Source organism: Mobula hypostoma, chromosome 2, assembly GCF_963921235.1.
Source record: "Mobula hypostoma chromosome 2, sMobHyp1.1, whole genome shotgun sequence".
Taxonomy (NCBI): Eukaryota; Metazoa; Chordata; class Chondrichthyes; order Myliobatiformes; family Myliobatidae; genus Mobula; species Mobula hypostoma.
The window spans coordinates 192,294,907-192,321,583 of NC_086098.1; the positions used below are offsets into that span (position 1 = coordinate 192,294,907).

Consider the following 26,677-nt stretch of genomic DNA (forward strand, 5'->3'; position numbering starts at 1 on the left):
AAGCTGTAACAAACTTTCCAAATTTTGAACTCAATTCCTTAACTAATAAAGGCAAGCATAGTGTATGCCTTCTTTACTACCCTGTGTACTTACGTAGTCACTTTCAGGGAACTATGCACTTGGACCCCTAGATTCTTCTGCACATCAACATTGGTAAAGGTCTTGCCATTGGCCGTGAACTGTCTCTTTATAGTTGATCTTTCAAAGTACAATATTTCACATTTGGTCAGGTTAAGTGCCACCTGCCATTTCTCTGCCCGTATCTGTAACTGGTCTATATCCTGCTGTATTCTTCTGTGCTATTCACAACACTACCAATCCTAATACTCCCAACCAGGGCATTCATATTAGAAGTAGCAGAGGTCCCAGTACATCACTATTCACAGACTTGTAACCAGAATAAGTCCCATCGACCACTACCCTCTGCCTTCTATGGGCAAACCAGTTCTGAATCCAAACAGCCAATTCACCATGTATCCCTTGAATTTTAATCTGCTGGATGAGGGTCCTATAAGGAACCTGAAAAAAGCCATCCTAAAATCCATGTAAACAACATCCATAGCTCTACCTTCATTAATCACCTTTGTTACCTCCTCAAAAAACTCCATTAAGTTAGTAAAACATGACTTGCCCTGCACAAAGCCTGGCTGAGTGTCTCTACTAAAGCTAAGGCTTTTCAAATGATCATAAATCATATCCCCAAGAACCCCCTCCGGTCACTTCCGTACCACTAGAGTGAGACTCACCAGTCTATATTCCAGATTATCCCTATTTCCCTTCATGATTAATGGAAGAACATTAGCTACTCACAAATCCTCCAACGATCTTTCCTGGAGCTAGAAAAGTTGTGAAAATATTGGTCAAAAACCCAGCAATCTCATTTCTTGCCTCCCTTGATAACATGGGTTATATTCCATCAGGCCCTGGGGACTTACCCACTTTAATATTCTTTAAGAGACCCAACAGTACCTCCTCCTTTATCTTGAAATGCCCCAGCAAATTAACATACTCCATGTTAATCTGTCTATCCTCCACGCCCCTTTCCTTGGTAAACACTGATGAAAAGTATTTATTCTGAACTTCACCTATATCCTCTGCTGCAAAATCAAGGATAATCTTCTTTACCCTTGAGTGGTCCCATTCGCTCCCTAGTTATTCTCTTGTTTTTAATATATGTATACAAAACCTTGGAATTCCCTTCAATTGTACTTTCCAAGGACTTTTCATGGCCCCTCCAGGTTTTCCTAATTCCCTTCTTGAGTTCTTTCTGGCTTCTTTAATCCAACAAGGGCTCTCTTTGATCTAAGCTTTCTAAACCTTAGATGCATTTTCGGTTCTTTTTTGACTGAGTTCACCACCTCTCTTGACGTCCAAGTTTCTCTGACTTTGTCATCCTTGTCCTTCCTTGTTACTGGAACATACCTGTCCTGTACTCTGTGCAATTGGCCCTTAAATGCCCTGCTCAAGTCAGATATAGACTTACCCAGAAACATCTGTTGCTAATTGACTTTCCCTAGTTCCTGCCTACTATCCTTTAAACTTGTCCAGGTCCAACTTAATAAACTCCTGCATGGTCCATGCTTATCCTTATCTTTATTTGTCTTAATACTTTAGGACTTAAGGTCACTGTTCCTTAATTGTTCTCCCACTGAATGAATGTTCAGTTACCTGGCCTGGCTTTTTACCCAATACCAGATCCAGTATGATCCCTCTCTAGCTAGATGATCTATGTATTGATTTAAGAAACCCTCCTAGATGCACAGAACAAAGTCCACCCCATCTACACCTCTTGCACAAAGGAGGTCCTAGTCTATAATTGCAACGTTCAGGTCAACCACTAAAACAATGATATTGTTTTCACATCTTTCCCTAATCTGCTTTCATATCTGTTCCTCAGTGTCCTGGTGGCTGTGGGGGATCTGAAATACTATACATTAACCATTTCATTCCCAAGATCATTCTTATGAACATCCTCTAGACCCTCTCAAATGCAGGCACAATATTTATTAGATAAGGGACCCAAACCTTCTCACAATACTCAAAATACAGCCTGCCCAATACCTTATAAAGCCTCCTTTAAGGATCAGACATTCTTTCAGGGGTTGCTGGCTATTGCAGCTCAAAGGGCCTACTCTGTGCTGTAACTCAAATAATTAAAAAAAAAATCCTGTCCCACTCAACCGAGTCTCTGTAAAGGTCAATATCATATTTTCAGGTACTGATCTATGATTGTACTGATCTAAGCTTATCACCCTTACCAATAGTGCTTACAGGATTAAAATACATACACTTTAACCCATCTGCCCCATGGTGTCTGTTACCTTGCTGTTGCTTGTTGTTATTGGTCAAGACATGTTACCTTCCTCTCAATCCTTTCACTTTCTGACTTGTGGTCTGGTTCCCAACCCCTCCAGACTAGATTAAACTCTCTCAAGTAGCACAAACAAACCTCAGCAGGATTTTAGTTCCCTTCCGGCATTCTGTTCCTCTTGAAAAGATCAGGCCTGCCTCAGAATAGGTTCCATTGATCCAAGAACCTGGAACTCAGCTGCCTGAACCACTTCCTCAGCCACTCACTCATTTGTATTATCGTTCTATTGCTGGCCTGACTAGCAAGTGGCACTGTGATTAATCCAGAGATTACTATCTCGGAGGTCTTCCTTCTTCAATCACTTTCCTAACTCTCTACACTCATGGCGCAGGACCTCTTTCTCCTATCTAAGTCAGTTGTACCAATGGTGCACTGCAAACCCTGGCTGCTCACCCTTCTCCTTGAGAACGTTCTGCAACCTCTCTGAGATATCCTTGGCACTAAAAAGCTACCCATATCACAGATATGATAGCCGAAGACTAATATTTTCAGCGCTTAAAAAAGAAATTCCAAGCTCATCTCAGTGGAAAGTCTATCCATACGTTCATTAGGGAAGAGTAACACAAGTGATGAAGATAGGAAAACACTAAAACAGATCACCCAAGTGGCTTTTGATGGAGCCACTGGCCTTGTTTTCTGCTGCAATCAGGACTGATTCAATGACAAGATTGATATCACAGACCGCTTGCACCAGAATAAGAAAACTGATTAGCAAAACCATCCATCATCAAGCCAGTAGCATAACTCTTTTCATCAGCTCAAAACTGAAGTTGAAAAAGATGACAAAGAAATTGAAAAAAAATGATGGGTGAACAAAACAAAACAAAAAAAAACAACCATTTGCTGACAGATATGATATACAGAGCTCTTCTGAGGCAAGAGACCCTGTATAAACTAAGTTTATGTGACTTCATGTCACTTCAAAGGAGAAATTTTGAAAGTGCAGAGCTTGTATGTTCCTGTCAGGATTAAAGGCAAAGTGAATAGGAATAAGGAACCGGTTCTCAAGGGATATTGCAACTCTGATAAAGAAGAAGAGGGAGTTGTATGACATGTATAGGAAACAGGGAGTAAATAAGGTGCTTGAGGAGTATAAAAAGTGCAAGAAAATACTTAAGAAGGAAATCAGGAGGGCTAAAAGAAGACATAAGGTTGCCTTGGCAGTCAAAGTGAAGGATAATCCAAAGAGTTTTTACAGGTATATTAAGAGTAAAAGGATTGTAAGGGATAAAATTGGTCCTCTTGAAGATCAGAGTGGTTGGCTATGTGCGGAACCAAAAGAAATGGGGGGGATCTTAAATGGGTTTTTTGCATCTGTATTTACTAAGGAAACTGGCATGAAGTCTATGGAATTAAGGGAAACAAGTATTGAGATTATGGAAATTGTACAGATTGAAAAGGAGGAGGTGCTTGCTATCTTGAGGCAAATTAAAGTGGATAAATCCCTAGGACCTGACAGGGTATTCCCTCGGACCTTGAAGGAGACTAGTGTTGAAACTGCAGGGGCCCTGGCAGATATATTTAAAATGTGGGTGTCTATGGGTGAGGTGCCAGAGGATTGGAGAATGGCTCATGTTGTTCTGTTGTTTAAAAAAGGATCGAAAAGTAATCCGGGAATTTATAGGCCAGTAAGTTTGACGTCGGTAGTGGGTAGGTTATTGGAGGGAGTACTAAGAGACAGAATCTACAAGCATTTGGATAGACAGGGACTTATTAGGGAGAGTCAACATGGCTTTGTGCGTGGTAGGTCATGTTTGACCAATCTATTGAAGTTTTTCGAGGAGGTTACCAGGAAAGTGGATGAAGGGAAGGCAGTGGATGTTGTCTACATGGACTTCAGTAAGGCCTTTGACAAGATCCCGCATGGAAGGTTAGTTAGGAAAATTCAGTCGCTAGGTATACATGGAGAGGTGGTAAATTGGATTAGACATTGGCTCAATGGAAGAAGCCAAAGAGTGGTAGTAGAGAATTGCTTCTCAGAGTGGAGGCCTGTGACTAGTGGTGTGCCACAGGGATCAGTGCTGGGTCCATTGTTATTTGTCATCTATGTCAATGATCTGGATGATAATGTGGTAAATTGGATCAGCAAATTTGCTGATGATACAAAGATTGGAGGTGTAGTGGACAGTGAGGAAGGTTTTCAGAGCTTGCAGAGGGACTTGGACCAGCTGGAAAAATGGGCTGAAAAATGGCAGATAGAGTTTAATACAGACAAGTGTGAGGTATTGCACTTTGGAAGGACAAACCAAGGTAGAACATACAGGGTAAATGGTAAGGCACTGAGGAGTGCAGTAGAACAGAGGGATCTGGGAATACTGATAGAAAATTCCCTAAAAGTGGCATCACAGGTAGATAGGGTCGTAAAGAGAGCTTTTGGTACATTGGCCTTTATTAATCAAAGTATTGAGTATAAGAGCTGGAATGTTATGATGAGGTTGTATAAGGCATTGGTGAGGCCGAATCTGGAGTATTGTTTTCAGTTTTGGTCACCAAGTTACAGGAAGGATATAAATAAGGTTGAAAGAGTGCAGAGAAGGTTTACAAGGATGTTGCCAGGACTTGAGAATCTCAGTTACAGAGAAAGGTTGAATAGGTTAGGGCTTTATTCCCTGGAGCGTAGAAGAATGAGGGGAGATTTGATTGAGATATATAAAATTACGATGGGTATAGATAGAGTGAATGCAAGCAGACTTTTTCCACTGAGGCAAGGGGAGAAAAAAACCAGAGGACATGGGTTAAGGGTGAGGGAGGAAAGTTTAAAGGGAACATTGTGGGGGGGCTTCTTCACACAGAGAGTGGTGGGAGTGTGGAATGAGCTGCCAGGCGAGGTGGTAAATGCGGGTTCTTTTTTAACATTTAAGAATAAATTGGACAGATACATGGATGGGAGGTGTATGGAGGGATATGTTTCATGTTGCAGGTCAGTGGGACTAGGCAGAAAATGGTTCGGCACAGCCAAGAAGGGCCAAAAGGCCTGTTTCTGTGCTGTAGTTTTTCTATGGTTTCTAAACTCTAAAGAGCGTAGTAGCTTTCTTGAAACAATCCATCAAAAATACTGCCAGGAAACTTTCCGGAGTTCCTAAATTGAGAGTTGACAGTGACTGTTGACACTATCAATTTTATCCCTTAGCTTCAGTTTGGGAGATTCTTGTCAGCGACACCTGAGGAGTGTCGCTGACAAGAATCTCCCAAACTGAAGCTAAGGGATAAAATTGATAGTGTCAAGTACTATTAAGCAAATGAAGAAATAAAGCACGAGGTCTTGATGGCATATTACCTATAACGCTGAAAATAGGGTGGAAGAAACACTAAACAACTCCTTTTGCAGTTCTGCAAAGTACGGTGTGTACAATAAATTCCCATTCATTTTCACCACAGTGTTTTTTTGAAACGGGAGATAGATCTGACTGTAACAACTATTGAGCCTTCGTTAATCTCACAGAGTGAAGATTCTTACTGAATCACCTTATTCATCTTACAAGTATTCCCAAACTCCTCTGTGATTTCGGACCATAAGAGACACCATTGATTTGGTCTTTACGAACGGGCAGATTCAGGATGAGTGTCAGAGTTTCACTTGGAATTGTAAATAGTCTTCACTGATTTGGGCAGAGTCTACAACTTTGTCAGTCATAAGGCTCTGTGAAAAAGTATAGTTCGGCTACTCAAACTACTGTCGTTAGACTCCTCTACTATCATGTACAGTGCATCTACATCTGAGATTTATGCCATCCGGTCTGTTATAAAATAGATTGTGTACTGGCACCCTTCTCCATGTTTTTTTATCAGTATGCAAACATTTATTTGAATTGTTGTCTGCCACAGGGCATTAGTATCCAGTAATAGACTGGCAGAAACCTCTTCAACAGCTCTCACTTTGGCTTTAGAACTAAAATAAACATAAGGTTCAATAATCAAGCACTAGTAGGCAGATGGTAATACTGTTATTGCTCGATGAACAGAAGACTCAAACAGGGTGTAACTGATTCTCTATTAGCCCAGGGCTAACTCTGAACATCGACACAACTAAAGCTCTTCACCTTTCTGCTCTGAGGGATCAAGTCCCATAAAAGAGATCTATGTTGACAGTGAGGAACTGGAAAATGTGAAGCACATTGCCTACCTTGGCGGCCTTCCCTGCCAGAGGGCAAATGTAGATGTAGAAATTCAGTACAGTATTTATTGTGTTTACTTTGCCTTTGTCAGGATATCTTGATGGGTTACTTTAGAATACATACCAGAATTTCACAAGATAGTGGTAATCTTAACTGCCCTCTATGTCTGCAAGACTTTGGTGATCAACAAAGTTTACTGGAAAACCTGGAATGCTCATGGAAGCTGGCATCTTCGGCACTGAGAGCCTTACTTTAGCTTAGTTCAACATCAGCATCTCCATTTGTGTATCCCAGAGCATGCCTATCAAAACAATTGTTTTATGACCAGCTCACCATTAGAGAAGGGAAACTGGAAGACTAAGAAGATATGCTTCAATGAAACCTTGAAGACAAATGTAAAAAGAGACAACATCACACACTAGCAGACAATAGCCTAGAACAATTACACAAAAATTGCTGGACAAACTTAACAAGTCAGGCAGCATCTGTTGAGGGGAATCAACAGTCAAGGTTTCTACCCTTTTACTTTCTAGTCCTGATGAAAGATCTTGGCTCTGAAACATCGACCAAATAATCCTTTGCTCCTGTAATGCATTCCAGCCACATGTCTCTCTCTGCATTTATAAAAACTATCTTGCTCCCTTTAAACTTACCCCTCCAACCTTAAAAGAACATCTTTTCTTATTTGACATTTCTACCTTAGAGAAAATATTCTAACTGTCTACCCTGTCTATGTCACTCATAATTTAAAAAAAATTATTATGTCGGGCTTCGATGCTCGAGGGAAAACAACTTACACCTGTCTATCCTTTCCCTTAAACCATACACACTAATCCAGGCAGCATCCTGCACCTCTTCTGCACCTCTCCACATTCTTCCCATAACAGGGCACGCAGAACTGCACATAACATTCAAAGTGTGGTTTGACTAAAGCTTTATATAGCTGCAGCATGACAATGAAGGCAAGCAAGCTGAAGAGCAGCACCTTGCAATTGTCTGGATTAAATTCTATCTGTCACTTCTCTGCCCTTATCTGTAACTGATCTACATTCCGCTCTACTCTTTGATAGTCATTTACACTGTCCTTGGTGTCATCCACAAAATTGCTCATCTTCCCACCTCCATTTTCATCCAAATCATTGAAACAACTGAAGTCTCAGTATTGATCCTTGCAGAGTATCACCGGTCTCAGACCTCCAGCCAGAAGAATAGCATTCCACTCCTACTCCCCGTCTTCTATGGGCAATAGAATCTAGTTTTATTAATTGAGAAATTTTGACCAATGCTTTGTTACCAATTTTAGTAAATGTTAACTTGTCAGAGAGACAACTTCAACAATATGAAGTCCAGATTATTTCAAAGATCTTTTTGATAAAAAGTAGAAAATAAATTGATCAACAGTTACAGAAATTAACACTGTATTCAGACACTTCTAACGCATAATTTGCTTGTTGAAAATGTTCATGCTTAGACACAGAAATGGTTGAAAGCTCTTTCCAAGGTAACAGGTAATCATCCCTACTGTAGGTATAAATGTATAATTTGAAAGAGGCTGAAATATAATAAAGTAGGACACTGAAGACTATTAAATGGACAATCATTACTTATATGTCTTTAATTTTTATTTTATTTAAAACTTTGCAGAGAAAAAAATCTATTTAAAAATATATCAAACCTGGAAAAGTTATAAAGTTAATTTCATAGCTAGGTTGGTGCTTCAATAAACTATAATGATAAAGGTGTTCATTTTAAAAGATATTACTATTTTTTTCAAAATGGCATATATGGCAGCTATTGTAAATTCAAGAGAGTTGAATTTTATGTGCAGAAAGTGAACAGAATATGCAAGATTCTTAAAAACAGCCTTATTTGAAAAGCTGGGAACCGGATCACAGCAAAACAAAGTGATTCAATGTATTGTGCTGACCCATCCCTGTATCTGTCTGCATCTTCTTCTATTCCTCCGCTTGCCTACAGCTGAGGGACTGAGAATGTTGGTGTTGATTTTAGAGTCTGCTCAAAACAGTTGTCAAAAAAAGCTTACATTTTATAAGTCTTGCTATTTTATCCAGCTTTGTTTCCTTTGCTTCCTTTTTATCTGAAGTTTTGAGTGGTTTTAGTGCTGGTTTCATCAGTTAGAGTATTTCAGACCACAATTAACTATAAATTCAGCACAGTGCAGGGGAAAGGCAAACACTGGAAATTATTTTAATTAAAAATAATGACTGATGTGATTAATGAGTCTTTTAACTCACAGACCTGCTAACTTTCAGCCTTCACTAAATATTCTTCCACCCAAAGTAACCAAAGACAAAATTGAGTATCTTAATTTAAAAGGCACTAAGTATTTGTGTTTGACTCATATTTGTGTAATGGTTTAAAATGATTGCCAATCATTAAAAGTTGGACATTTACTCCAAGTTTGTTTTATCCTATCAAATAAATACCACTTAGTAAACTTGAGGTACTGTTTAAGATGTGAAGTTGTGTATAAGATGATGAGGGGCTTTTTTCCAGGGCTGAAATCTATATAATACTAAAACTCTCATGCTCTGTCTGTCTGTTTGTGACCTCCAATTAGCGCAAATGGTGCATTAGAGCGACACTTTTTTGGCTAAATCGAATTAAAATGCGCTAACTTACAGAATGCAGGCAAAGTTCAAGATTATATATTCGTATAAAACTGCTTATTCACCAAAAAATCAACAGACTGTCTTTCACCCGAGAGCTGATCGGCCATTATGGAAATCGGACAGCCTGACGCATGCACACGGCCAGCCGCAGCAGCGACACCTACCGGAGCAAAAGGGCAGGGCAGCTCTATTTCGAGGGGTCACGCTCTGCTAATCACCATCAACATGTGCAGGATTGGGACAGAGCTAACTGCCACCCATCAATAAGAGATAATTACATCTTATTGTAATGACATACTTCGAGACACCCATAAAACCCTTTACTGCAGTCAAAGAACAGCAGGGACTATATCACGTCCATTTAGGAGAGTGCCAACCACATTATCAAGAATAATCAGCATCCTTTGGTGTTAGTGCTTTGTATCTTCTGTCCAGCATTAGGGTAAAAAAATGGTCAGCCCAATTATGCCGCGTGGAAAGAGAAGGGGGACATTACGGTCAAGAGATGACACCAGATGTCGTTGGGAAGCTGCAAGGAGAGGGAGAAAACAAGAATCGAATGAGGCCAGGGACTCCAGGATCAAAGAGTCAGGGCAGAAAAAGATGAGAGAAGAAGAGACGGAGGAGGAGAGGCATGCATGTCTCCAGGATCAGAGACAAAGAATAAACAGCAGAAGAGGTGAAGAGACGGGGGATGAAAGGACTGCACGTCTCCAGAATGACAGCGAGAGGCACGCGGATGGCAGATAAACCAGAAATGATGCCATCAGAAGTGCCCTTTGTTAAATGAGGAGGAGCTATATTTGCTTTGCTACTCATCGTTCTTCTTTAGTAAACTGAGGTTTTCTACTTCAGTTTCCAAAGCAAAGCAATACCAATAGCATTGAGGAAAATTTAATGTTCATTCTGGTCACATCAGACTGCACTACCCTTCTCTCAAAGGGTGCCCCAACAGATCACCCCGTTGTCTAGTGCCTAATATGAGGGGGCTTAGTTTTAAGATGCTTGGAACTAGGTACCGAGGGGATGTTAGGGGTATGTTTTTCACACAGAGAGCAGTGGGTGTGTGGAATGCACTGCTGGTGGTGGTGGTGGAAGTGGAAACAATAGGGTCTTTTAAAAGCATTTTAAATAGGTATATTGAGTTTAGAAAAATAGAGGGCTGTGTGGTAAGGAAATTCTAGGTGGTTTCTAGAGTAGGTTACATGGTCAGCACAACATTGTGGGCCGAAGGGCCTGTAATGTGTGTGGATTTCTATGTTCTATGTTCTATGTACTACATTTAGATTGGCTACATTATGGGGATACAAAGACCATGCACCACCCCAAAGATATAACTAACAATATAACGCATAAAGCATGTAACTTATCAGTCTGTCTAAAGGTAATTGTTTGCCACTGTTTCAAACAGGAAATTAATCCATTCACATTTCAATCAGACAAATTAGACGTCCTGCTTTTGCTATAGTTTGCAGACAGGCCAAATTAGATTTCCTACACTGTAGTCCCCATGTATTTTATCAAATCCTAAAATATGTAATAAAGGTTTGCCTGTTTATAATACTAATATTTAAGAACTGCTAATGAGAAACACATCAGTGATGTACAGTCTAAGATGTCTATGAAACCATTGCTGTTGCTGAATATTGTAATGTGCTTTTACAGACTGGAGATGGAGTCACTGCTAAGGAGAGCATCTCACTGAAACGCGTAGCTGTGGTGGAAGATTTCTTTGACATTATTTATTCTATGCATGTGGAAACTGGAACTGAGACTGGGAGGATGGCAAAACATGCTGGTCAGAAACGGACTTACAAAGCGGTAAGCTAAATTTCATCACCAATTATTTTTCTTCAATTAAACGTCCCCATACGCTGTAATCTCTGCTTCTTATACAGTATTTACTATGTTGTTATTTCCTTTTAATCTCACATATAAAATATCATTTATGTCAACTCTGTTTCAATCATAAAATGATTGCTCATATTAAATGTCGTAATCACATTGTAAACTCAATGCAATTATCTTGACAGCAACTCCATTCAAATTGTGCTTCTTGTCATGTCATACTGAGGTCAGAAAGGATCCACTGTCTTGAATTATACCCTTCACATCTTGGAAGAAGAGGCATTTAATATTGATGATTTAAGCTTCATTTCTGTGTTTAAAATACTCATACTATAAAATGGATCAATGAATTTGTTCCTACACTGCAGATTCTGAACTTTGATTATTGATCTCAAAAAGGCAGTGTCCATTATTAAGGCACCCCCAGCACCCAGTGCATGCCCTTTTCTTACTGTTACCATCAGGTACCATCGTTGTGGAGTTAGGTAAGGGAGAAATACAAAGAGATGTAGGAGTACTTGTTCATCAGTCTCTGAAGGTGAATGAGCAAGTGCAGCAGGCAGTGAAGAAGGCTAATGGAATGTTGGCCTTTATTACAAAGGGAATTGAGTACAAGAGCAAGGAAATCCTTGTGCATTTGTACAGGGCCCTGGTGAGACCACACCTGGAGTATTGCGTGCAGTTTTGGTCTCCAGGGTTAAGGAAGGACATCCTGGCTGTGAAGGAGGTGCAGCGTAGGTTCACTAGGTTAATTCCTGGGATGTCCGGACTGTCTTACGCAGAGAGGTTAGAAAGACTGGGCTTGTACACACTGGAATTAAGGAGATTGAGGGGGTATCTGATTGAGACATATAAGATTATTAAGGGATTGGACAAGATAGAGGCAGGAAATATGTTCCAGATGCTGGGAGAGTCCAGTACCAGAGGGCATGGTTTAAGAATAAGGGGTAGGTCATTTAGGACAGAGTTGAGGAGGAACTTCTTCTCCCAGTCTCCCAGTGGAGGTGTGGAACGCGCTGCCTCAGAAGGCAGTGGAGGCCAATTCTCTGGATGTTTTCAAGAAGGAGCTAGATAGGTATCTTATGGATAGGGGAATCAAGGGTTATGGGGACAAGGCAGGAACCGGGTATTGATAGTAGATGATCAGCCATGATCTCAGAATGGCGGTGCAGGCTCGAAGGGCCGAATGGTCTACTTCTGCACCTATTGTCTATTATCTATTGTCTGTTGAGATACTGAAGCCTGAAGGCACACACTCAGCGATTCAGGAACAGCTTCTTCCCCCCTGCCATCCGATTCCTAAATGGACATTGAAGCTTTGGATGCTACCTCATTTTTTTTAACATACAGTATTTCTGTTTTTGCACATTTTAAAAAACCTATTCAACATACGCATTTGATTTACTTGTTTATTTATCATTATGTTTTATTTTTTTTATTATTATTATTTTATTTTCTCTTTCTGCTAGATTATGTATTACATTGAACTGCTGCAGCTAAGTTAACAAATTTCACATCACAATCCGGTGATAATAAACCTGATTCGGATTCTGATATGGCTTGTATGGGCTGGGGATGTTACACACTTGATACTTCGGCTGTTCTAATCTAGCTTGACTTTGATGGGGGGAAGTTACTCTACGCTAATTGAAATCCAACTATTCAGAAACATCTATCAGACTCACCCTAATCTTTCCCTCCATAAACCAAATAAAACTGTCCTGAAAATAAATGCAGTTGTGCAGAATTTACATTTACATTTTGCTTTCAGTAGGTACGAGAGATTCTAAACTTTCTTGCGTTATGGGGGACTTCAACATGCAGGTAGACTGGAGGAATCAGGTTGGTGCTGGACCCCAAGAAAGGAAGTTTGTGGAGTCCCTCCGAGATGGATTCTTAGAACAGCTTGTACTGGAGCCTTCCAGAGAGAACGCAATTCTAGATTTAGTGTTGTGCAATGAACCGGATTTGATCAGGGACCTCGAGGTAAAGGAGCCATTAGGAGGTAGTGACCATAAAATGATAAGTTTTAATCTACAATTTGAGAGGGAGAAGGGAAACTCGGAAGTGTCAGTATTACAGTTGAACAAAGGGAACTATGGTGCTTTGAGGGAGGAGCTGGCCAAACTTCAATGGAACAATACCCTAGTAGGGATGACAGTGGAACAGTAATGGCAAGTGTTTCTGGGAATAATGCGGAAGGTGCAGGATCAGTTTGTTCTAAAGAGGAAGAAAGATCCTAAGGGGAGTAAGGGGAGGCCGTGGCTGACAAGGGAAGTAATGGACAGTATAAAAATAAAAGAGAAGTATAACATAGCAAAGACGAGTGGGAAGCCGGAGGATTGGGAAACTTTTAAAGAGCAACAGAAGGTAACTAAAAAGGCAATACGTGGAGAAAAATGAGGTACGAAGGTAAACTAGCCAAGAATATAAAGGAGGATAGTAAAAGCTTCTTTAGGTATCTGAAAAGGAAAAAAATAGTTAAGACCAAAATTGGGCCCTTGAAGACAGAATCAGGTGAATTTATTATGGGGAACAAGGAAATGGCAGACGAGTTGAACGGGTACTTTGGATCTGTCTTCACTAGGGAAGACACAAACAATCTCCCAGATGTAATAGTGGCCAAAAGACCTAGGGTAATGGATGAATTGAAGGAAATTTATATTAGGCAGGAAATGGTGTTGGATAGGCTGTTGGGTCTGAAGGCTGATAAGTCCCCGGGACCTGATGGTCTGCATCCCAGGGTACTTAAGGAGGTGGCTTTAGAAATCGTGGACGCATTGGTAATCATTTTCCAATGTTCTATAGATTCAGGATCAGTTCCTGTGGATTGGAGGGTGGCTAATGTTGTCCCTCTCTTCAAGAAGGGAGGAACAGAGAAAACAGGGAATTATAGACCTGTTAGCCTGACGTCGGTAGTGGGAAAGATGCTGGAGTCAATTATAAAAGATGAAATTACAACACATCTGGATAGTAGTAACAGGATTGGTCCAAGTCAGCATGGATTTACAAAGGGGAAATCGTGCTTGACTAATCTTCTGGAATTTTTTGAGGATGTAACTATGAAAATGGACAAGGGAGAGCCAGTGGATGTAGTGTATCTGGACTTTCAGAAGGCCTTTGATGAAGCCTCACATAGGAGATTAGTGGGCAAAATTAGGGCACATGGTATTGGGGGCAGAGTACTGACATGGATTGAAAATTGGCTGGCTGACAGAAAACAAAGAATAGCGATTAACGGGTCCCTTTCGGAATGGCAGGCGGTGACCAGTGGGGTACCGCAGGGTTCAGTGCTGGGACCGCAGCTGTTTGCAATATATGTTAATGATTTAGATGAGGGAATTAAAAGTAACATTAGCAAATTTGTCGATGACACAAAGCTGGGAGGCAGTGTGAAATGTGAGGAGGATGTTATGAGAATGCAGGGTGACTTGGACAGGCTGGGTGAGTGGGCAGATGCATGGCAGATGGCCTTCATAACAAGGAGAATTGAGTATAAGAGCAAAGAGGTCCTTCTGCAGCTGTACAGGGCCCTGGTGAGACCACATCTGGAGTACTGTGTGCAGTTTTGGTCTCCAAATTTGAGGAAGGACATTCTTGCTATTGAGGGAGTGCAGCGTAGGTTCACAAGGTTAATTCCCGGGATGGTGGGACTGTCATATGTCGAAAGATTAGAGCGACTGGGCTTGTATACTCTGGTATTTAGAAGGCTGAGAGGGGATCTTATTGAAACATATAAGATTATTAAGGGATTGGACACGCTGCAGGCAGGAAGCATGTTCCCGCTGATGGGTGAGTCCAGAACCAGAGACCACAGTTTAAGAATTAGGGGTAGGCCATTTAGAACAAAGTTGAGGAAAAACTTTTTCACCCAGAGAGTGGTGGATATATGGAATGCTCTGCCCCAGAAGGCTGTGGAGGCCAAGTCTCTGGATGCTTTCAAGAAAGAGATGGATAGAGCTCTTAAAGATAGTGGAATCAAAGGTTATGGGGATAAGGCAGGAACTGGATACTGATAGTGGATGATCAGCCATGATCACAGTGAATGGCGGTGCTGGCTCGAAGGGCCGAATGGCCTACTCCTACACCGATTGTCTATTGTCTATTGAGTGCTGATCTGTGGGATTCATCATAAATAGTTTCTAGGATGGAAAGAAAATCAAAGTGAAAATAGAGGGCAAGCCAAATACTGTGGGGACAAAAAAATAAGATTTTGCTTGAAGTCTTAATTTCCAGGGATTCTGTTCAAGAAGCTAGGTTGCCTATTAGAAATGCCATGAATGAGCTCCAGCGATATGAAATATAATAACAATTGTCTTGGTAACAGTAAACTAATAAGAATTGTGATTAAAAAAAAGATCAGGTTGGTGTTCAAAACACATTCCTTTGGCAGATTGTAAAGTAGCCCATTCTGGTGCTGTGCTGAATAAATTACTAGCAGCCCTTATGGGATAACTAAAACACATTTTGATCCTCCAGCTCACTCTGTTTGGAAAGTAGCATGCCACAGGTGTCAGCTCATTCTGATCAGAAGAACCTCTCAGTCCAACACACTGTGGTCATATCCCTTCCCGGAATCGGTAGCATCTACAGGAGGCATTGCTTAAACAAGACAACATCTATCATCAAATATCCCCACCATTTGGATCATGCTATCCTCTTGCAGCTATCATCTGGAAGTACAGAGGCCTGAGGTCCCACACTAACAGGTCATGAACAGCTACTTCCCTTCAACTGTTTGGTTCCTAATCACTATAGTTCAGCAACACTATGATTGCCATGATCACTTTGCAATATAATGGACTGCTTTTTTTGTTCTAAATGTGTCTTTTTGTAGTAAAAATATGTATGATATATTTAATTTGCCTTTCTTGGAATGCTTTTTATATGAGGCCATGTGTCTGTAACACTGCTGCAAGTTGTTCTTTGCACCAATGCATATATGCACTTGTGTCTATGAGAGTAAACTTGAGTTTGACTTTCCAATCATGGAAATGACAGATGAGACAAAGGAGGACATCTGTTTTCACCTTGAGAAGACTCTGACTCACATCTCTGAGAAAGACAAACTGATCCTTCTGGATGACTTTGTTGCCAGGACCAAAATGGATACAATTCCGAGGAAAGGTCTGATTGGCAAGAAAAAAGACGAGAAAGCTAACTGCAACAGAATCTTCCTCTTGACAAAGTCTTGGAACATGGCCTTGAGAGACAGAGAGACAGATGCAAGACTATGTGCAACCATCTCCAATCCACTCACTGGCACTTTCATTATACAAGTGAGAGACTTACAAGGATGTCCACATCATCTGCACCAGGACAAATACTGCTTCATCTGCTCTATTACTTCAATCAGCCTAGCATCAAAAGAAGTGGAAGCCAGGGTAACACTGCCGTGATGAAATCTATGTTGAATATCTCAGCAACTCACACAAAAAAAGAAAACTCTTCTCAGTCAACAGCCCAAAGACCATCTGATGGTTCCTAAACAATAGGAACCACGGTATGCCCATGGAGCCTAGATTGCCCTTAAATACATCATAATTAGCAACTGCGAGGAAACCTGAGGGAATAAGCCCTGTACTAAAATCTGTGGAAAAAAGGCCATTGTCTAATCTGGCCCCATCCTACATCAATGTCCCATGATGATAATGGTACAGGAGAAGAATTGGAAAGTACAGGCCAATTTCTATATCTCAAAAGTCACATTGAAGGCAAACATTAAAAATCACCATGTCTTCACTGCAGCAAAGCATGCTTTGGCTATATGAGCAAATGAATATTTGAAGATCAAGATCTCAAATGCAGTAGAAAGCTATCAGTCACCAGTAGTCCTTGCTCTTCTGTATAGTTCAGAGACTACATCTTGTAAGCACCTCGGGGCACTAAAGGTGTACCATCAACTTCATTTCTGTAAAATTCTCCAAATCTACTGGCAGAATGTGAGCAAATGTTGTCCTTAAGCCAGGCTATTATCTCCAGTATCGAGGCTGCAATTACTCAGCTTGTTCTGATGGGTGGGTCATATAATTCACACCAGTAATAGTTCAGCTTCTCCAAAGACTTATGTTAAGAGGATGGAAAATAAAATCAGGGATGTGCTCTTTGATGAAAATACGGCTATCCCTGACTCATGATTGAGTAAGATAAAGTTTTGGCCTTCGTCTGGCACTGAGAACCTTGAGTGTCTTTGGAAAATGAGCATAGACAGTGGGAAGAGATACCTCAGAGTGCCTCCTGTTCCACTTGTGGTGGAACCTGTGGATATCTGTGTAGTATCTGCAGATTCTGAACTGTGGAAGAATTCATCATCAATCCAGGTTGTTCAGGATGTACACAAGAAGGTACCTCTATGAATTAGAATATACACTACTTTCATTAAAAGAAACTGAATTAAAACTAGACTTTGTCATTATGTTCAACAAGTAGAAGAGCTCCCATACTGCATTCCTCAAATCGGGATGTTAGATTCCAAATCAAGAAACAGCTTTGCTATATACTAGTCTAAATATATAGCATATCAGCTCTTTATGATTCCGGTTATTGTTACTGAAACTGATGCACTTTATTGACGTTATTGAAACTTGTTAATAACCAAAATTAACCAATTTACTGAGCTAATTAAAAATAGAAGACAAACACTCTCAAATTGAACTAATATAACCATAACCATATAACAAGTATAGCACGGAAGCAGGCCATCTCGGCCCTTCTAGTCCGTGCTGAACGCTTACTCTCACCTAGTCCCATTGACCCGCATTCAGCCCATAACCCTCCATTCCTTTCCTGTCCATATAGCTATCCAATTTTACTTTAAATGATAACATCAAACCTGCCACTACCACTTCTGCTGGAAGCTTGTTCCACACAGCTACCACTCTCTGAGTAAAGAAGCTCCCCCTCATGTTACCCCTAAACTTTTGACCCCAACTCTCAACTCATGTCCTCTTGTTTGAATCTCCCCTACTCTCAATGGAAAAAGCCTAATTAATTCTATCTATCCCCCTCATAATTTTATATACACCTATCAAGTCCCCCCTCAACCTTCTACGCTCCAAAGAATAAAGACCTAACTTGTTCAACCTTTCTCTGTAACTTAGGTGCTGAAACCCAGGTAACATTCTAGTAAATCTTCTCTGTACTCTCTCTACTTTGTTGACATCTTTCCTATAATTCGGTGATCAGAACTGTACATAATACTCCAAATTTGGCCTTACCAATGCCTTGTACAATTTTAACATTACATCCCAACTCCTATACTCAATGTTCTGATTTATAAAAGCCAGCATACCAAAAGCTTTCTTTACCATCCTAACCACATGAGATTCCACCTTCAGGGAACTATGCACCATTATTGCTAGATCCCTCTGTTCTACTACATTCTTCAATACCCTACCATTTACCATGTATGTCCTATTTTGATTGGTCCTAATGATTAAAGATAAAAGAAAAAGAACTTTTTATATGTATCAGTTCCATGAATCTGCAATGTTGAGGATTTTGAAGGACTTAGGTAAAGGGTGAAGCCTAGATTGACATGTTCCTATAAGATAGCAAAGAGATATTGATGGAATGAGAGCTATTGACCTGCCTCATGCATTCAATTATTGAGGACCATAACTGTGCTCCAAGTGTAGAACATTGAAATATGTCCAATTCATGGTTATTTCAAAGTATTCATCCTGCAAGATTGAATGAAAAGAACACACTTGACTATTTAATTCAGCTTTGTATTTATCACTTCTCAGTGTTTTGTAAATGAGATCATTGACTGCACAGTATTGACCAATTTTATGATTATTTTATTAAATTAACTGTCTTGTTTGTGTGATTAAATGCTTACCTATATTACATTTACAAGAGATGTGTGAAATAAATGTTCAAAATTGACAAACCTTGTACAGTGACAGCATTTTAGTGGCAAAACCTATGTAATTAATTAAAGTCTGATGAAGTAATTAATGCAATGCCTCAACCTGATGACCTGATGAGAACTGATTTACTGTAATTTAGACCTACTGCTTTTGGAAAAAGTTGTAATTTACAGGTACTTGAATGAAATAAACAATTAATTACAAATGATTAAAAGCTTTGTTCTAGTGTGCATCTGCAACTTTAATCAATCACTCTGGTGGATTGGTGAAAATCATTAATAGATTGCAATTAGTGCTACTACCTCACAGCTTTAAGGATTTGGGTTTGACTCTGGTGTGCTGTCCGTGTGGAGTTTTGCTCATTCTCCTTGTGTTTGGGTACTCGGCTTTCTTCCCAACATCCTAAAGACTTGTCTGTAGGTTAATTGGCTAAAGTTAATCACACTGTAGTGCAAGTGGCAAGACAATCAAAGGGGAGTTGACAGACATGTGAATTGCAGGGCAAGAATTGAAATAAGAGGGGCAACTGCTGGGAAACATTGTGGAATCAACAGCCTAAAGGTCCTCTTCTAATATATATTCAGAACTAAACAACGGGAGATTGAATATAATACAAATGTTGGAAATATTGTGTGGAGCAGATGAGGAGAAACAGCTAATGTTTAGTGTGTCTCCCTATAAATTAACTTTGTAGGCAATTAAAGGACCATGATAGTGTGCAGTGTTTCAAGTTAGGAAACATTCATCAGGCATAGAAAAACTTACAGTCGTAAGGAAAGGCCACTGATTAGAAACATTGACAGCAAAGGGGAAGAATTTGTGTTAATGCATGTTTATTCTTGTTACAAATTTACCACTGTATGCGATGATGGTAGAGAAGGCTAAACGTGAAATTGTTGAATCAGCAGTACAGCTTTGTTGTTTTTCTCTAACTTAGCCATCCCAGCTATTAAACTATTTCAGAAACCTTAAATGTACTACATGTAACTTAATCTTCCAATTGATTGTGAATGATGGAAACAGGAAGACTGTGCCTCTTATATTTTGAGGATAACTTTAATTTGCATTTATAGTAGCCGATAAACACAACCAAAACAGGCAAAATTCTTATGGCAGCTCATATCTTTGACCTCCAGTTTTCCATCGGCATCTGGAGCCTCTTGCATGCGTTCTTATTCACATTGATATATTTGAGGTACCTACATCCGTATCAGAACTTGCCTCCAAGAGGGGTGTGCAGAATTGATATTCTTTATGTGAATGCTACTAAATTCAGTTCCCTTTACTCTTCTCTGAATAAAAAATAATAATTTGCATTTTTCTTTGTTACTACGTTTGTATTAGATATAAGCTTTAAGCAAACTAATAACTAGACTGAAAGAAAAGTCAATAGTTTATCCTGGAAGAATGAACAATGATGGCTCCTTTTGACTCAGAATCAGGTTTAATATGAATTAGACAAACATATGACATATGTTGTGAAATATGTTGGTTTGTGGCAGCAGTACCTTGCAATACATAATTAAAAACTCTAAATTACAATAATAAATAACTTAAATTATGTAGGTCGTGCAAAAAAAAAGCAAAACAAAAAAATAATGAGGTCATGAGGGTTCATTGTCCTTTCAGAAATCTGATGGCAGAGGGGAAGAAGCTGTTCCTAAAATGTTGAGTGTGTGCCTTCTGGCTCCTGTACCACCTCCTTGATGGTAGCAGTGAAAAGAGGGCATGCTAGCATTATAGGGGCCTTTAACACAGGCTGCATTTTTGAGGTATCACCTTTTGAAGAGGTCCTTGATGCTGGGGAGGCTACTGTCCATGATGCAGCTGGCTGAGTTTGCAATTTTCTGCAGCTTTTTCTGATCCTGTGCTGTGGCTCCTCTATACCAGATGTTGATGCAACCAGTTAGAATGCTCGCCACAGTATATCTGCAGAAATTTGTGAGTCTTTTGTGCCATACCAAGCCTCCTTAAATTCTGAATGAAATTTAGCTGCTGTTGAGCCTTCTTTGTAATTGCATTAATATGTTGGGCCCAGGATAGCTCCTCAGAGATGTTGACTCCCAGGAACTTGAAACTGCTCACCTTTTCCACTTCTGATCCCTCAATGAGGATTGGTGTATGTTCCCTCCACTTTCTTTTCCTGAAGTGCACAATCAATTCCTTGGCCTTACTGACGTCGAGTGAAAGGTTGTTATTGTGACACCACTCAACCAGCTGATCTATCTCACACCTGTATGCTTCCTTGTCATCATCTGAAATTCTGCAAACAATAGTTGTGTCATTGGCAAATTTATAGATGGCAGTTGTGCTGTGTCTAGCCGCACAGCTGTGGGTATAGAGAGAGCAGAGCAGTGAGCTAAGTATTTATCCTTGAGGTGTGCAGGTGAGGAGAAGACTTTATTTCCAATATGCACTGGATTTGGTCTCTTGATGAGGAAGTTAAGAATCTAGTTTCAGAGGGACGAATAGAGGCTAAGGTTTTGGAACTTGTTGATTGGTACTAATGGTGAGCTGTAATTGATAAATAGTCGCTTAATGTATATATCGCTATTGTCCAGGTGATCCAAGGCCGAGTGGAGAGTCAGTGCCATTGCATCCGCTGTAGACCTATTGTGGCTTGAGGCAAATTGAAATAGGTCCATATCCTTGCTTAGGCAGGAGTTGATTCTAGCCATGACCAACATCTCAAATCACTTTACCCCAGTAGATGTGAGTGCAACTAGGCAACAGTCTTTGAGGCAGCTTTCCCTGGTCTTCTTGGGCACTGGTATGATTGTCACCCATTTAAAGCAGGTGGTAATAATTTACAAATTTAGTTATGCAGATAAGTGGTTAAGTAAAACTGATTGGCACTTGTGAAACTTTTTTTCAGAATTAATTGTAGCATTGTCTATGTTCATCTCTTCTGCAAGATGATGATGCATTGTCATGGACTGAAGTAAACTTTTCTCACATTCTTGTGCATCAGATTAATAAATTCTTAATTTCCATCAGTTTAGAAATTTGTGGCCTGCTTATGAATGATGACTTCAGGTTACAAACACTTCTGCAGTTAGCAATGTTTAAGAAACGTTTGGAGGGGCACACAAATAGGTTGGGAATGGAGGAATATAGACCATATAGACCATATGCAGGCAGATGAAATTACTGTAGTTTAATTGGCATCATGATTGGCCGAAGGGCCTGTTCCTGTGATGTATGTTCAATGATACTTCATTTGATAATTGTGAAATTAATTTTAAAATTACTATTTACTTTTTTCAAATGACATTATAGGGTTTAGCATTGTATAGATAGCCTGCAGGTAGCTGAGTCTCTAAAGACATTGGAAAATCAGGCAGCACCATATCTGATGTCTATCATTAGAAATTAACTCTAGAAGATTTTTAACCTTTTTCCTTTTTTTATGGCCCTATTAAACATTGGTGCATTCTGGGAGTAACATAGAACAAGAATGTGAAATCTGGTTACTTCATTTCATCACTGATGACTTAACTTTGATAATATTAGAATGAATACAAGAGATTTCTGGAAATCCAGAGCAACACACATAAAATGCTGGACAATCTCAGGAGGTCAGGTAGCGTCTATGGAAATGAATAAATAGATGACATTTTGGGCTGAGACCCTTCATCAGGACTAGAAAGAAGGAGGAAGATGCCAGAATAAGAATGTGGGGGGAAGGGGAGGAAGACAACGTGGCTTAACAGGGACAGAGTTCCTCTTTTCCTCAGCTACCATCCCATGAGCCTTTGCATCATTCCCTGCGGCTTCTGCCACCTTCAATAGGACCCTACCATCAAACACATCCTTACCTCCCCCCATTCTCTGCTTTCCACAGGATTGTTCCCTCAGCGATTCCTTTGTCTATTCATCCACCCCCACCTCCATTCAGGCCCCCAAAACCGTCTGTACAGGTGAGGTGACACTTCACCTGCAAATATGTTGGGGTTGTGTACTCTATCCGGTGCTCCCAATGCAATCTCCTCTCCATTGGGGAGATCTGTTATCGTTTGAGGGACTGCTTTGTCATGCACCTTTGCTCCATCCACAACCAGCTGAATTTCCCAGAGGCTAACCATTTTAATTCCTATCCTCATTCCTGTTACGACATCTCGGTCCATGGCATGATGAGGTCACTCTCAGGTTGGAGGAGCAACACCTTATTCCATCTAGCCTCCAACCTAATGGCATGAATATCAATTTTTCCAACTTCTAGTAATTTTCCCCCTCCTTCTTCCCTCTTCCCTCTTCTTCATTTTCCCTACTCTTCATTTTCCCACTCTCGCCTCTTATCTCTTCTTCTCACCTGCTATAAACCTCCCCCCTTGTGCCTTTCTCCAGTGATCCACTCTCCTCTCCTCTCAGGTTCCTTCTACTCCTGCCCTTGGCCTTTTCCACCTATCACCCTCCAGCTTGTCCTCCCCCCCCCCACTACTTCCATATTTTGGCATCTTTCTCCTTCCTTTCCAGTCCTTAATGAAGGATCTCAGCCTGAAACTTGACTGTTTATTCATTTCCATAGATGCTGCCTGACCGGCTGAGTTCCTCCAGCATTTTGTATGAATATTAGAATGAAGTTCTCGATATCTTGGTCATAAACTGCTGGTGCAGAAGAAATTTCCAACATATCTGCATGCATACATTTGTATTCATTTTGATATTATTAAAAGAATGATGTGGCTACTCAATTTGTTGAGTTTATTCTATTATATAAAACATCCATTTACATAATGACAGAAGCAACTAAGTCAATTTCCCTGTATCAGCTTGAGCTGATTAGTGAATTTTTGTGACACCTTATCTTTCCCCTTTTGAAAAAAAGTGTGGAAATGCGATTTTTTTTTTAGTTTCATGGAAATTCAAGTTTGGATTTTAATACTTAAATCTTTACCTTAACACAAAATATCACTGAAACAAACATCAATTGATAAAGGAACACTGCTAGCAGTATCCATCTTAATTGTTTAATTAATTTTTAAAATATCATGAAAAGCACATTCTTTGAAGTCAATATACACAAGGCACAGGTGTGGCTGAATATAATGATGGGTTGGGGGGGGTATCTGCAAATAATGATTGAATGATAGGGGTGAGTGCTGTTTCTCTGAATGTGCTACATGTAAATAGCACTCCAGAAGTACTGTGACCTGTAACTATTACTAATCATGATAGGCCGAACTCTCCAAATAAACCATTTTTCAAAATACTGAAATTCTAATGAATCTTTCATTCCTAAGGCCAAACAGAAACTCTGCTGTAGCTGTCAATGTGTTGATTATGTATAGCTTTTTTTTTCTTTCTATGTATCCATACAGCAATTTATTCCACAGTGCTTTGTATTATTAATAAGAGCTAAATGAACCTGATTGTGCAGGGTAGATGTTATGTTGGCTGTTGCTTTACACTTAGAATTTTGCCACTACAGTTGTCTCTTGCAGAATTATTTTCCCTGTGCATAGGATGAAAAACACTTTTTTTTCATTTTGCCAATAAAAATCCTTCAACCGTCTTACTTCACAGAATTATATTGTAGACACTGTATATCTTTGTACAATGAGTTAATCAAGCTAGTGCAGTTTAAACCAAATGCTATTAACCAGTGATTTACTGTGTTCAAAATAAGTGATCAATTTTCAAGAATAAAGGTATATAAAGTTGATAAACACAAGAGATTCTGCAGATGCTGGAAATTCAATGTAACACACATAAAATGCTGAAGGAACTCAGCAGTTCAGGTAGCATCTATGAAAATGAATAAACAGTCGATGTTTCCGGCCAGACCCTTCTTCAGGACTGGACAAGAAGACACCATCCTTGCAAGCAGCCAAAGTACTACACCTGTCCATTCACCTCCCTCTCCTCTATTCAGAGTTGCAAACAGTGCTTCCAGGTGAGGCAACATTTCACCTGTGAATCTGCTGGGGTCGTCTATTATGTCCAATGCTCCTGACGTGACCTCTCTACATTGGTGAGATCTATCATAAATTGGGGGACCGCTACATTGCACAACTCCCCTCCATCTGCCAAAGCTGAACTTCCTGGATGTCAAACATTTTAATTCCTATTCCCATTCCTGATCCAGCATTTCGGTCCATGGCCTCCTCTTGTGCCAAGTTGAGGCCACCCTCAGTTTGGAGGAACAACATCTTACATTCCATCTGGGTGGTCTCCAAACTGTCAGCGTGAATATTGATTTTTCCTTCCAGTAAAGTAATCCCTTCCCCCCTTCTTCTATTCCTCACTCTGGCCCTTTACCTCTTCTCACCTGCTTATCACCTCTCCTGGATCCCCTCTTCCTTCCCTTTCTCCTATGGTTCACTCTCCTCTCCTATCAGATTTCTATCTCTCCAGCCGATTATCTTTGCAACTCACCTGGATTTGCCTGTCACCTCCTGGCTATCCTCCTTTCTCTTCCCCAACTTTTTATTCTGGCATCTTCCCCTTTCCTTTCCAATCCTGAAGATGGGTTTCAGCCAGAAACCTTGACTGTTTATACACTTCCATGTTAAACTGATGTTGTTTATTACAAACAGCAGTACTGTACTAGCCATGCACACAACAGAAACATCCTGACCTCCCAAACAATCCAGAAATATGTGTACAGTTATTTAATGATCTTGATAATTTAGAATTCAATTTATCAATTATTTAAAATCTTTAATTGTATCCAGTATGTATAATAAATCCTTTGAAGACTTCAAGGACACTTTTCTTACTATTGGTTTTCTTCTGTCATTCTCTGCATGATGCCATAACAGTAGTGGTACATTCATCAATACCTATCTTGTGCTGCTTTGAAATGTTAAAAATGGATTTGCACATCTATTGCAAAAGGACCAATTAAGCTCTTCATGTATGGTGAGAGGCATCTAATTAAAGTAACTTTCTGCAGTTTCTAATTGATAAAGCTCACACATCTAACCAATATATCTAGATTAGTGCTGGCAATAATGGAGGACATTTATTTACAAACTCCAAATTGAATATATTTGCCCTTTTTGGGAGTTCTCATTTTGTCAGATAAACAGCAGGGTTGGGAATACATTTTACACTTTATGCCAAGAATTCAGCATGCCATCTTCTGAAAATGAAAATAGGAAACAGGGGGACAGAACATTTTTATGATGAAAGTACTTCAGATATTACAGACCAGTTACATAAAATGCGTTTTCTTTCTGTCACATACAATTAGATTGCATTTGATTTAGTTGGTGAGAAGTTAATCTCTCATGGTTACAAATGTTAAATGTTTGAGAGTATTAGCCATATGCATTTCCTGACATTTGGCTTCATTGAATTGAAGTGAGTCCAATGTCAGGAGACAAGTCAATCTGACAGCGGTTAACTATGCATATCTTTAGTTAGTGCCAATGACAAAGTGCACATTTCTTTTCCAATATCGAATGCACTTCACACATAGAGGCTGAATTTCCAGATAACATCTGATATTACGCAATTTACCTGAAAGTAACTAATATAACTGTACTTTGTTCAAAGTACTTAACTTTATTTAATAGTGAGCACTCATATTCCTTTATGTAAACTGAATACTGTATTGCATGTCTTTTTGCCTAGTAGAGCATAAATGAATATTATTTAAAAGCAACAATGTTTTCTTTGAAATCATTCTGGAGTTTGTTCAGAAATGTTTTAAAGAGACATTAAATAAAATTATAAATCCAATGAAGAGAGAAATATTTCTATGTGCTTTAAAAGCACTTCAATTTGTAGTATTTTCCAAATATAAAAATAATTGATTTGTGGTTGTTGGTTATTTAGGAATAAACTGAACTTTCATGGCTGTGCTCAGCTTTTCTAATGGTAACTGCA

General features: G+C 39.7%; 1 protein-coding gene across 3 annotated transcripts in view; it reads left to right on the plus strand.

Annotated features, from left to right (window-relative positions):
- nol4lb (nucleolar protein 4-like b) overlaps positions 1-26,677 on the plus strand; it is a 348,974-nt gene that overhangs the window by 44,996 nt on the left and 277,301 nt on the right. For all 3 annotated transcript variants that reach the window (XM_063041305.1, XM_063041306.1, XM_063041307.1), the window contains exon 3: positions 10,785-10,940. In XM_063041305.1, coding sequence (XP_062897375.1) covers positions 10,785-10,940 — 156 coding nt within the window. The remainder of the gene's footprint in view (positions 1-10,784; positions 10,941-26,677) is intronic.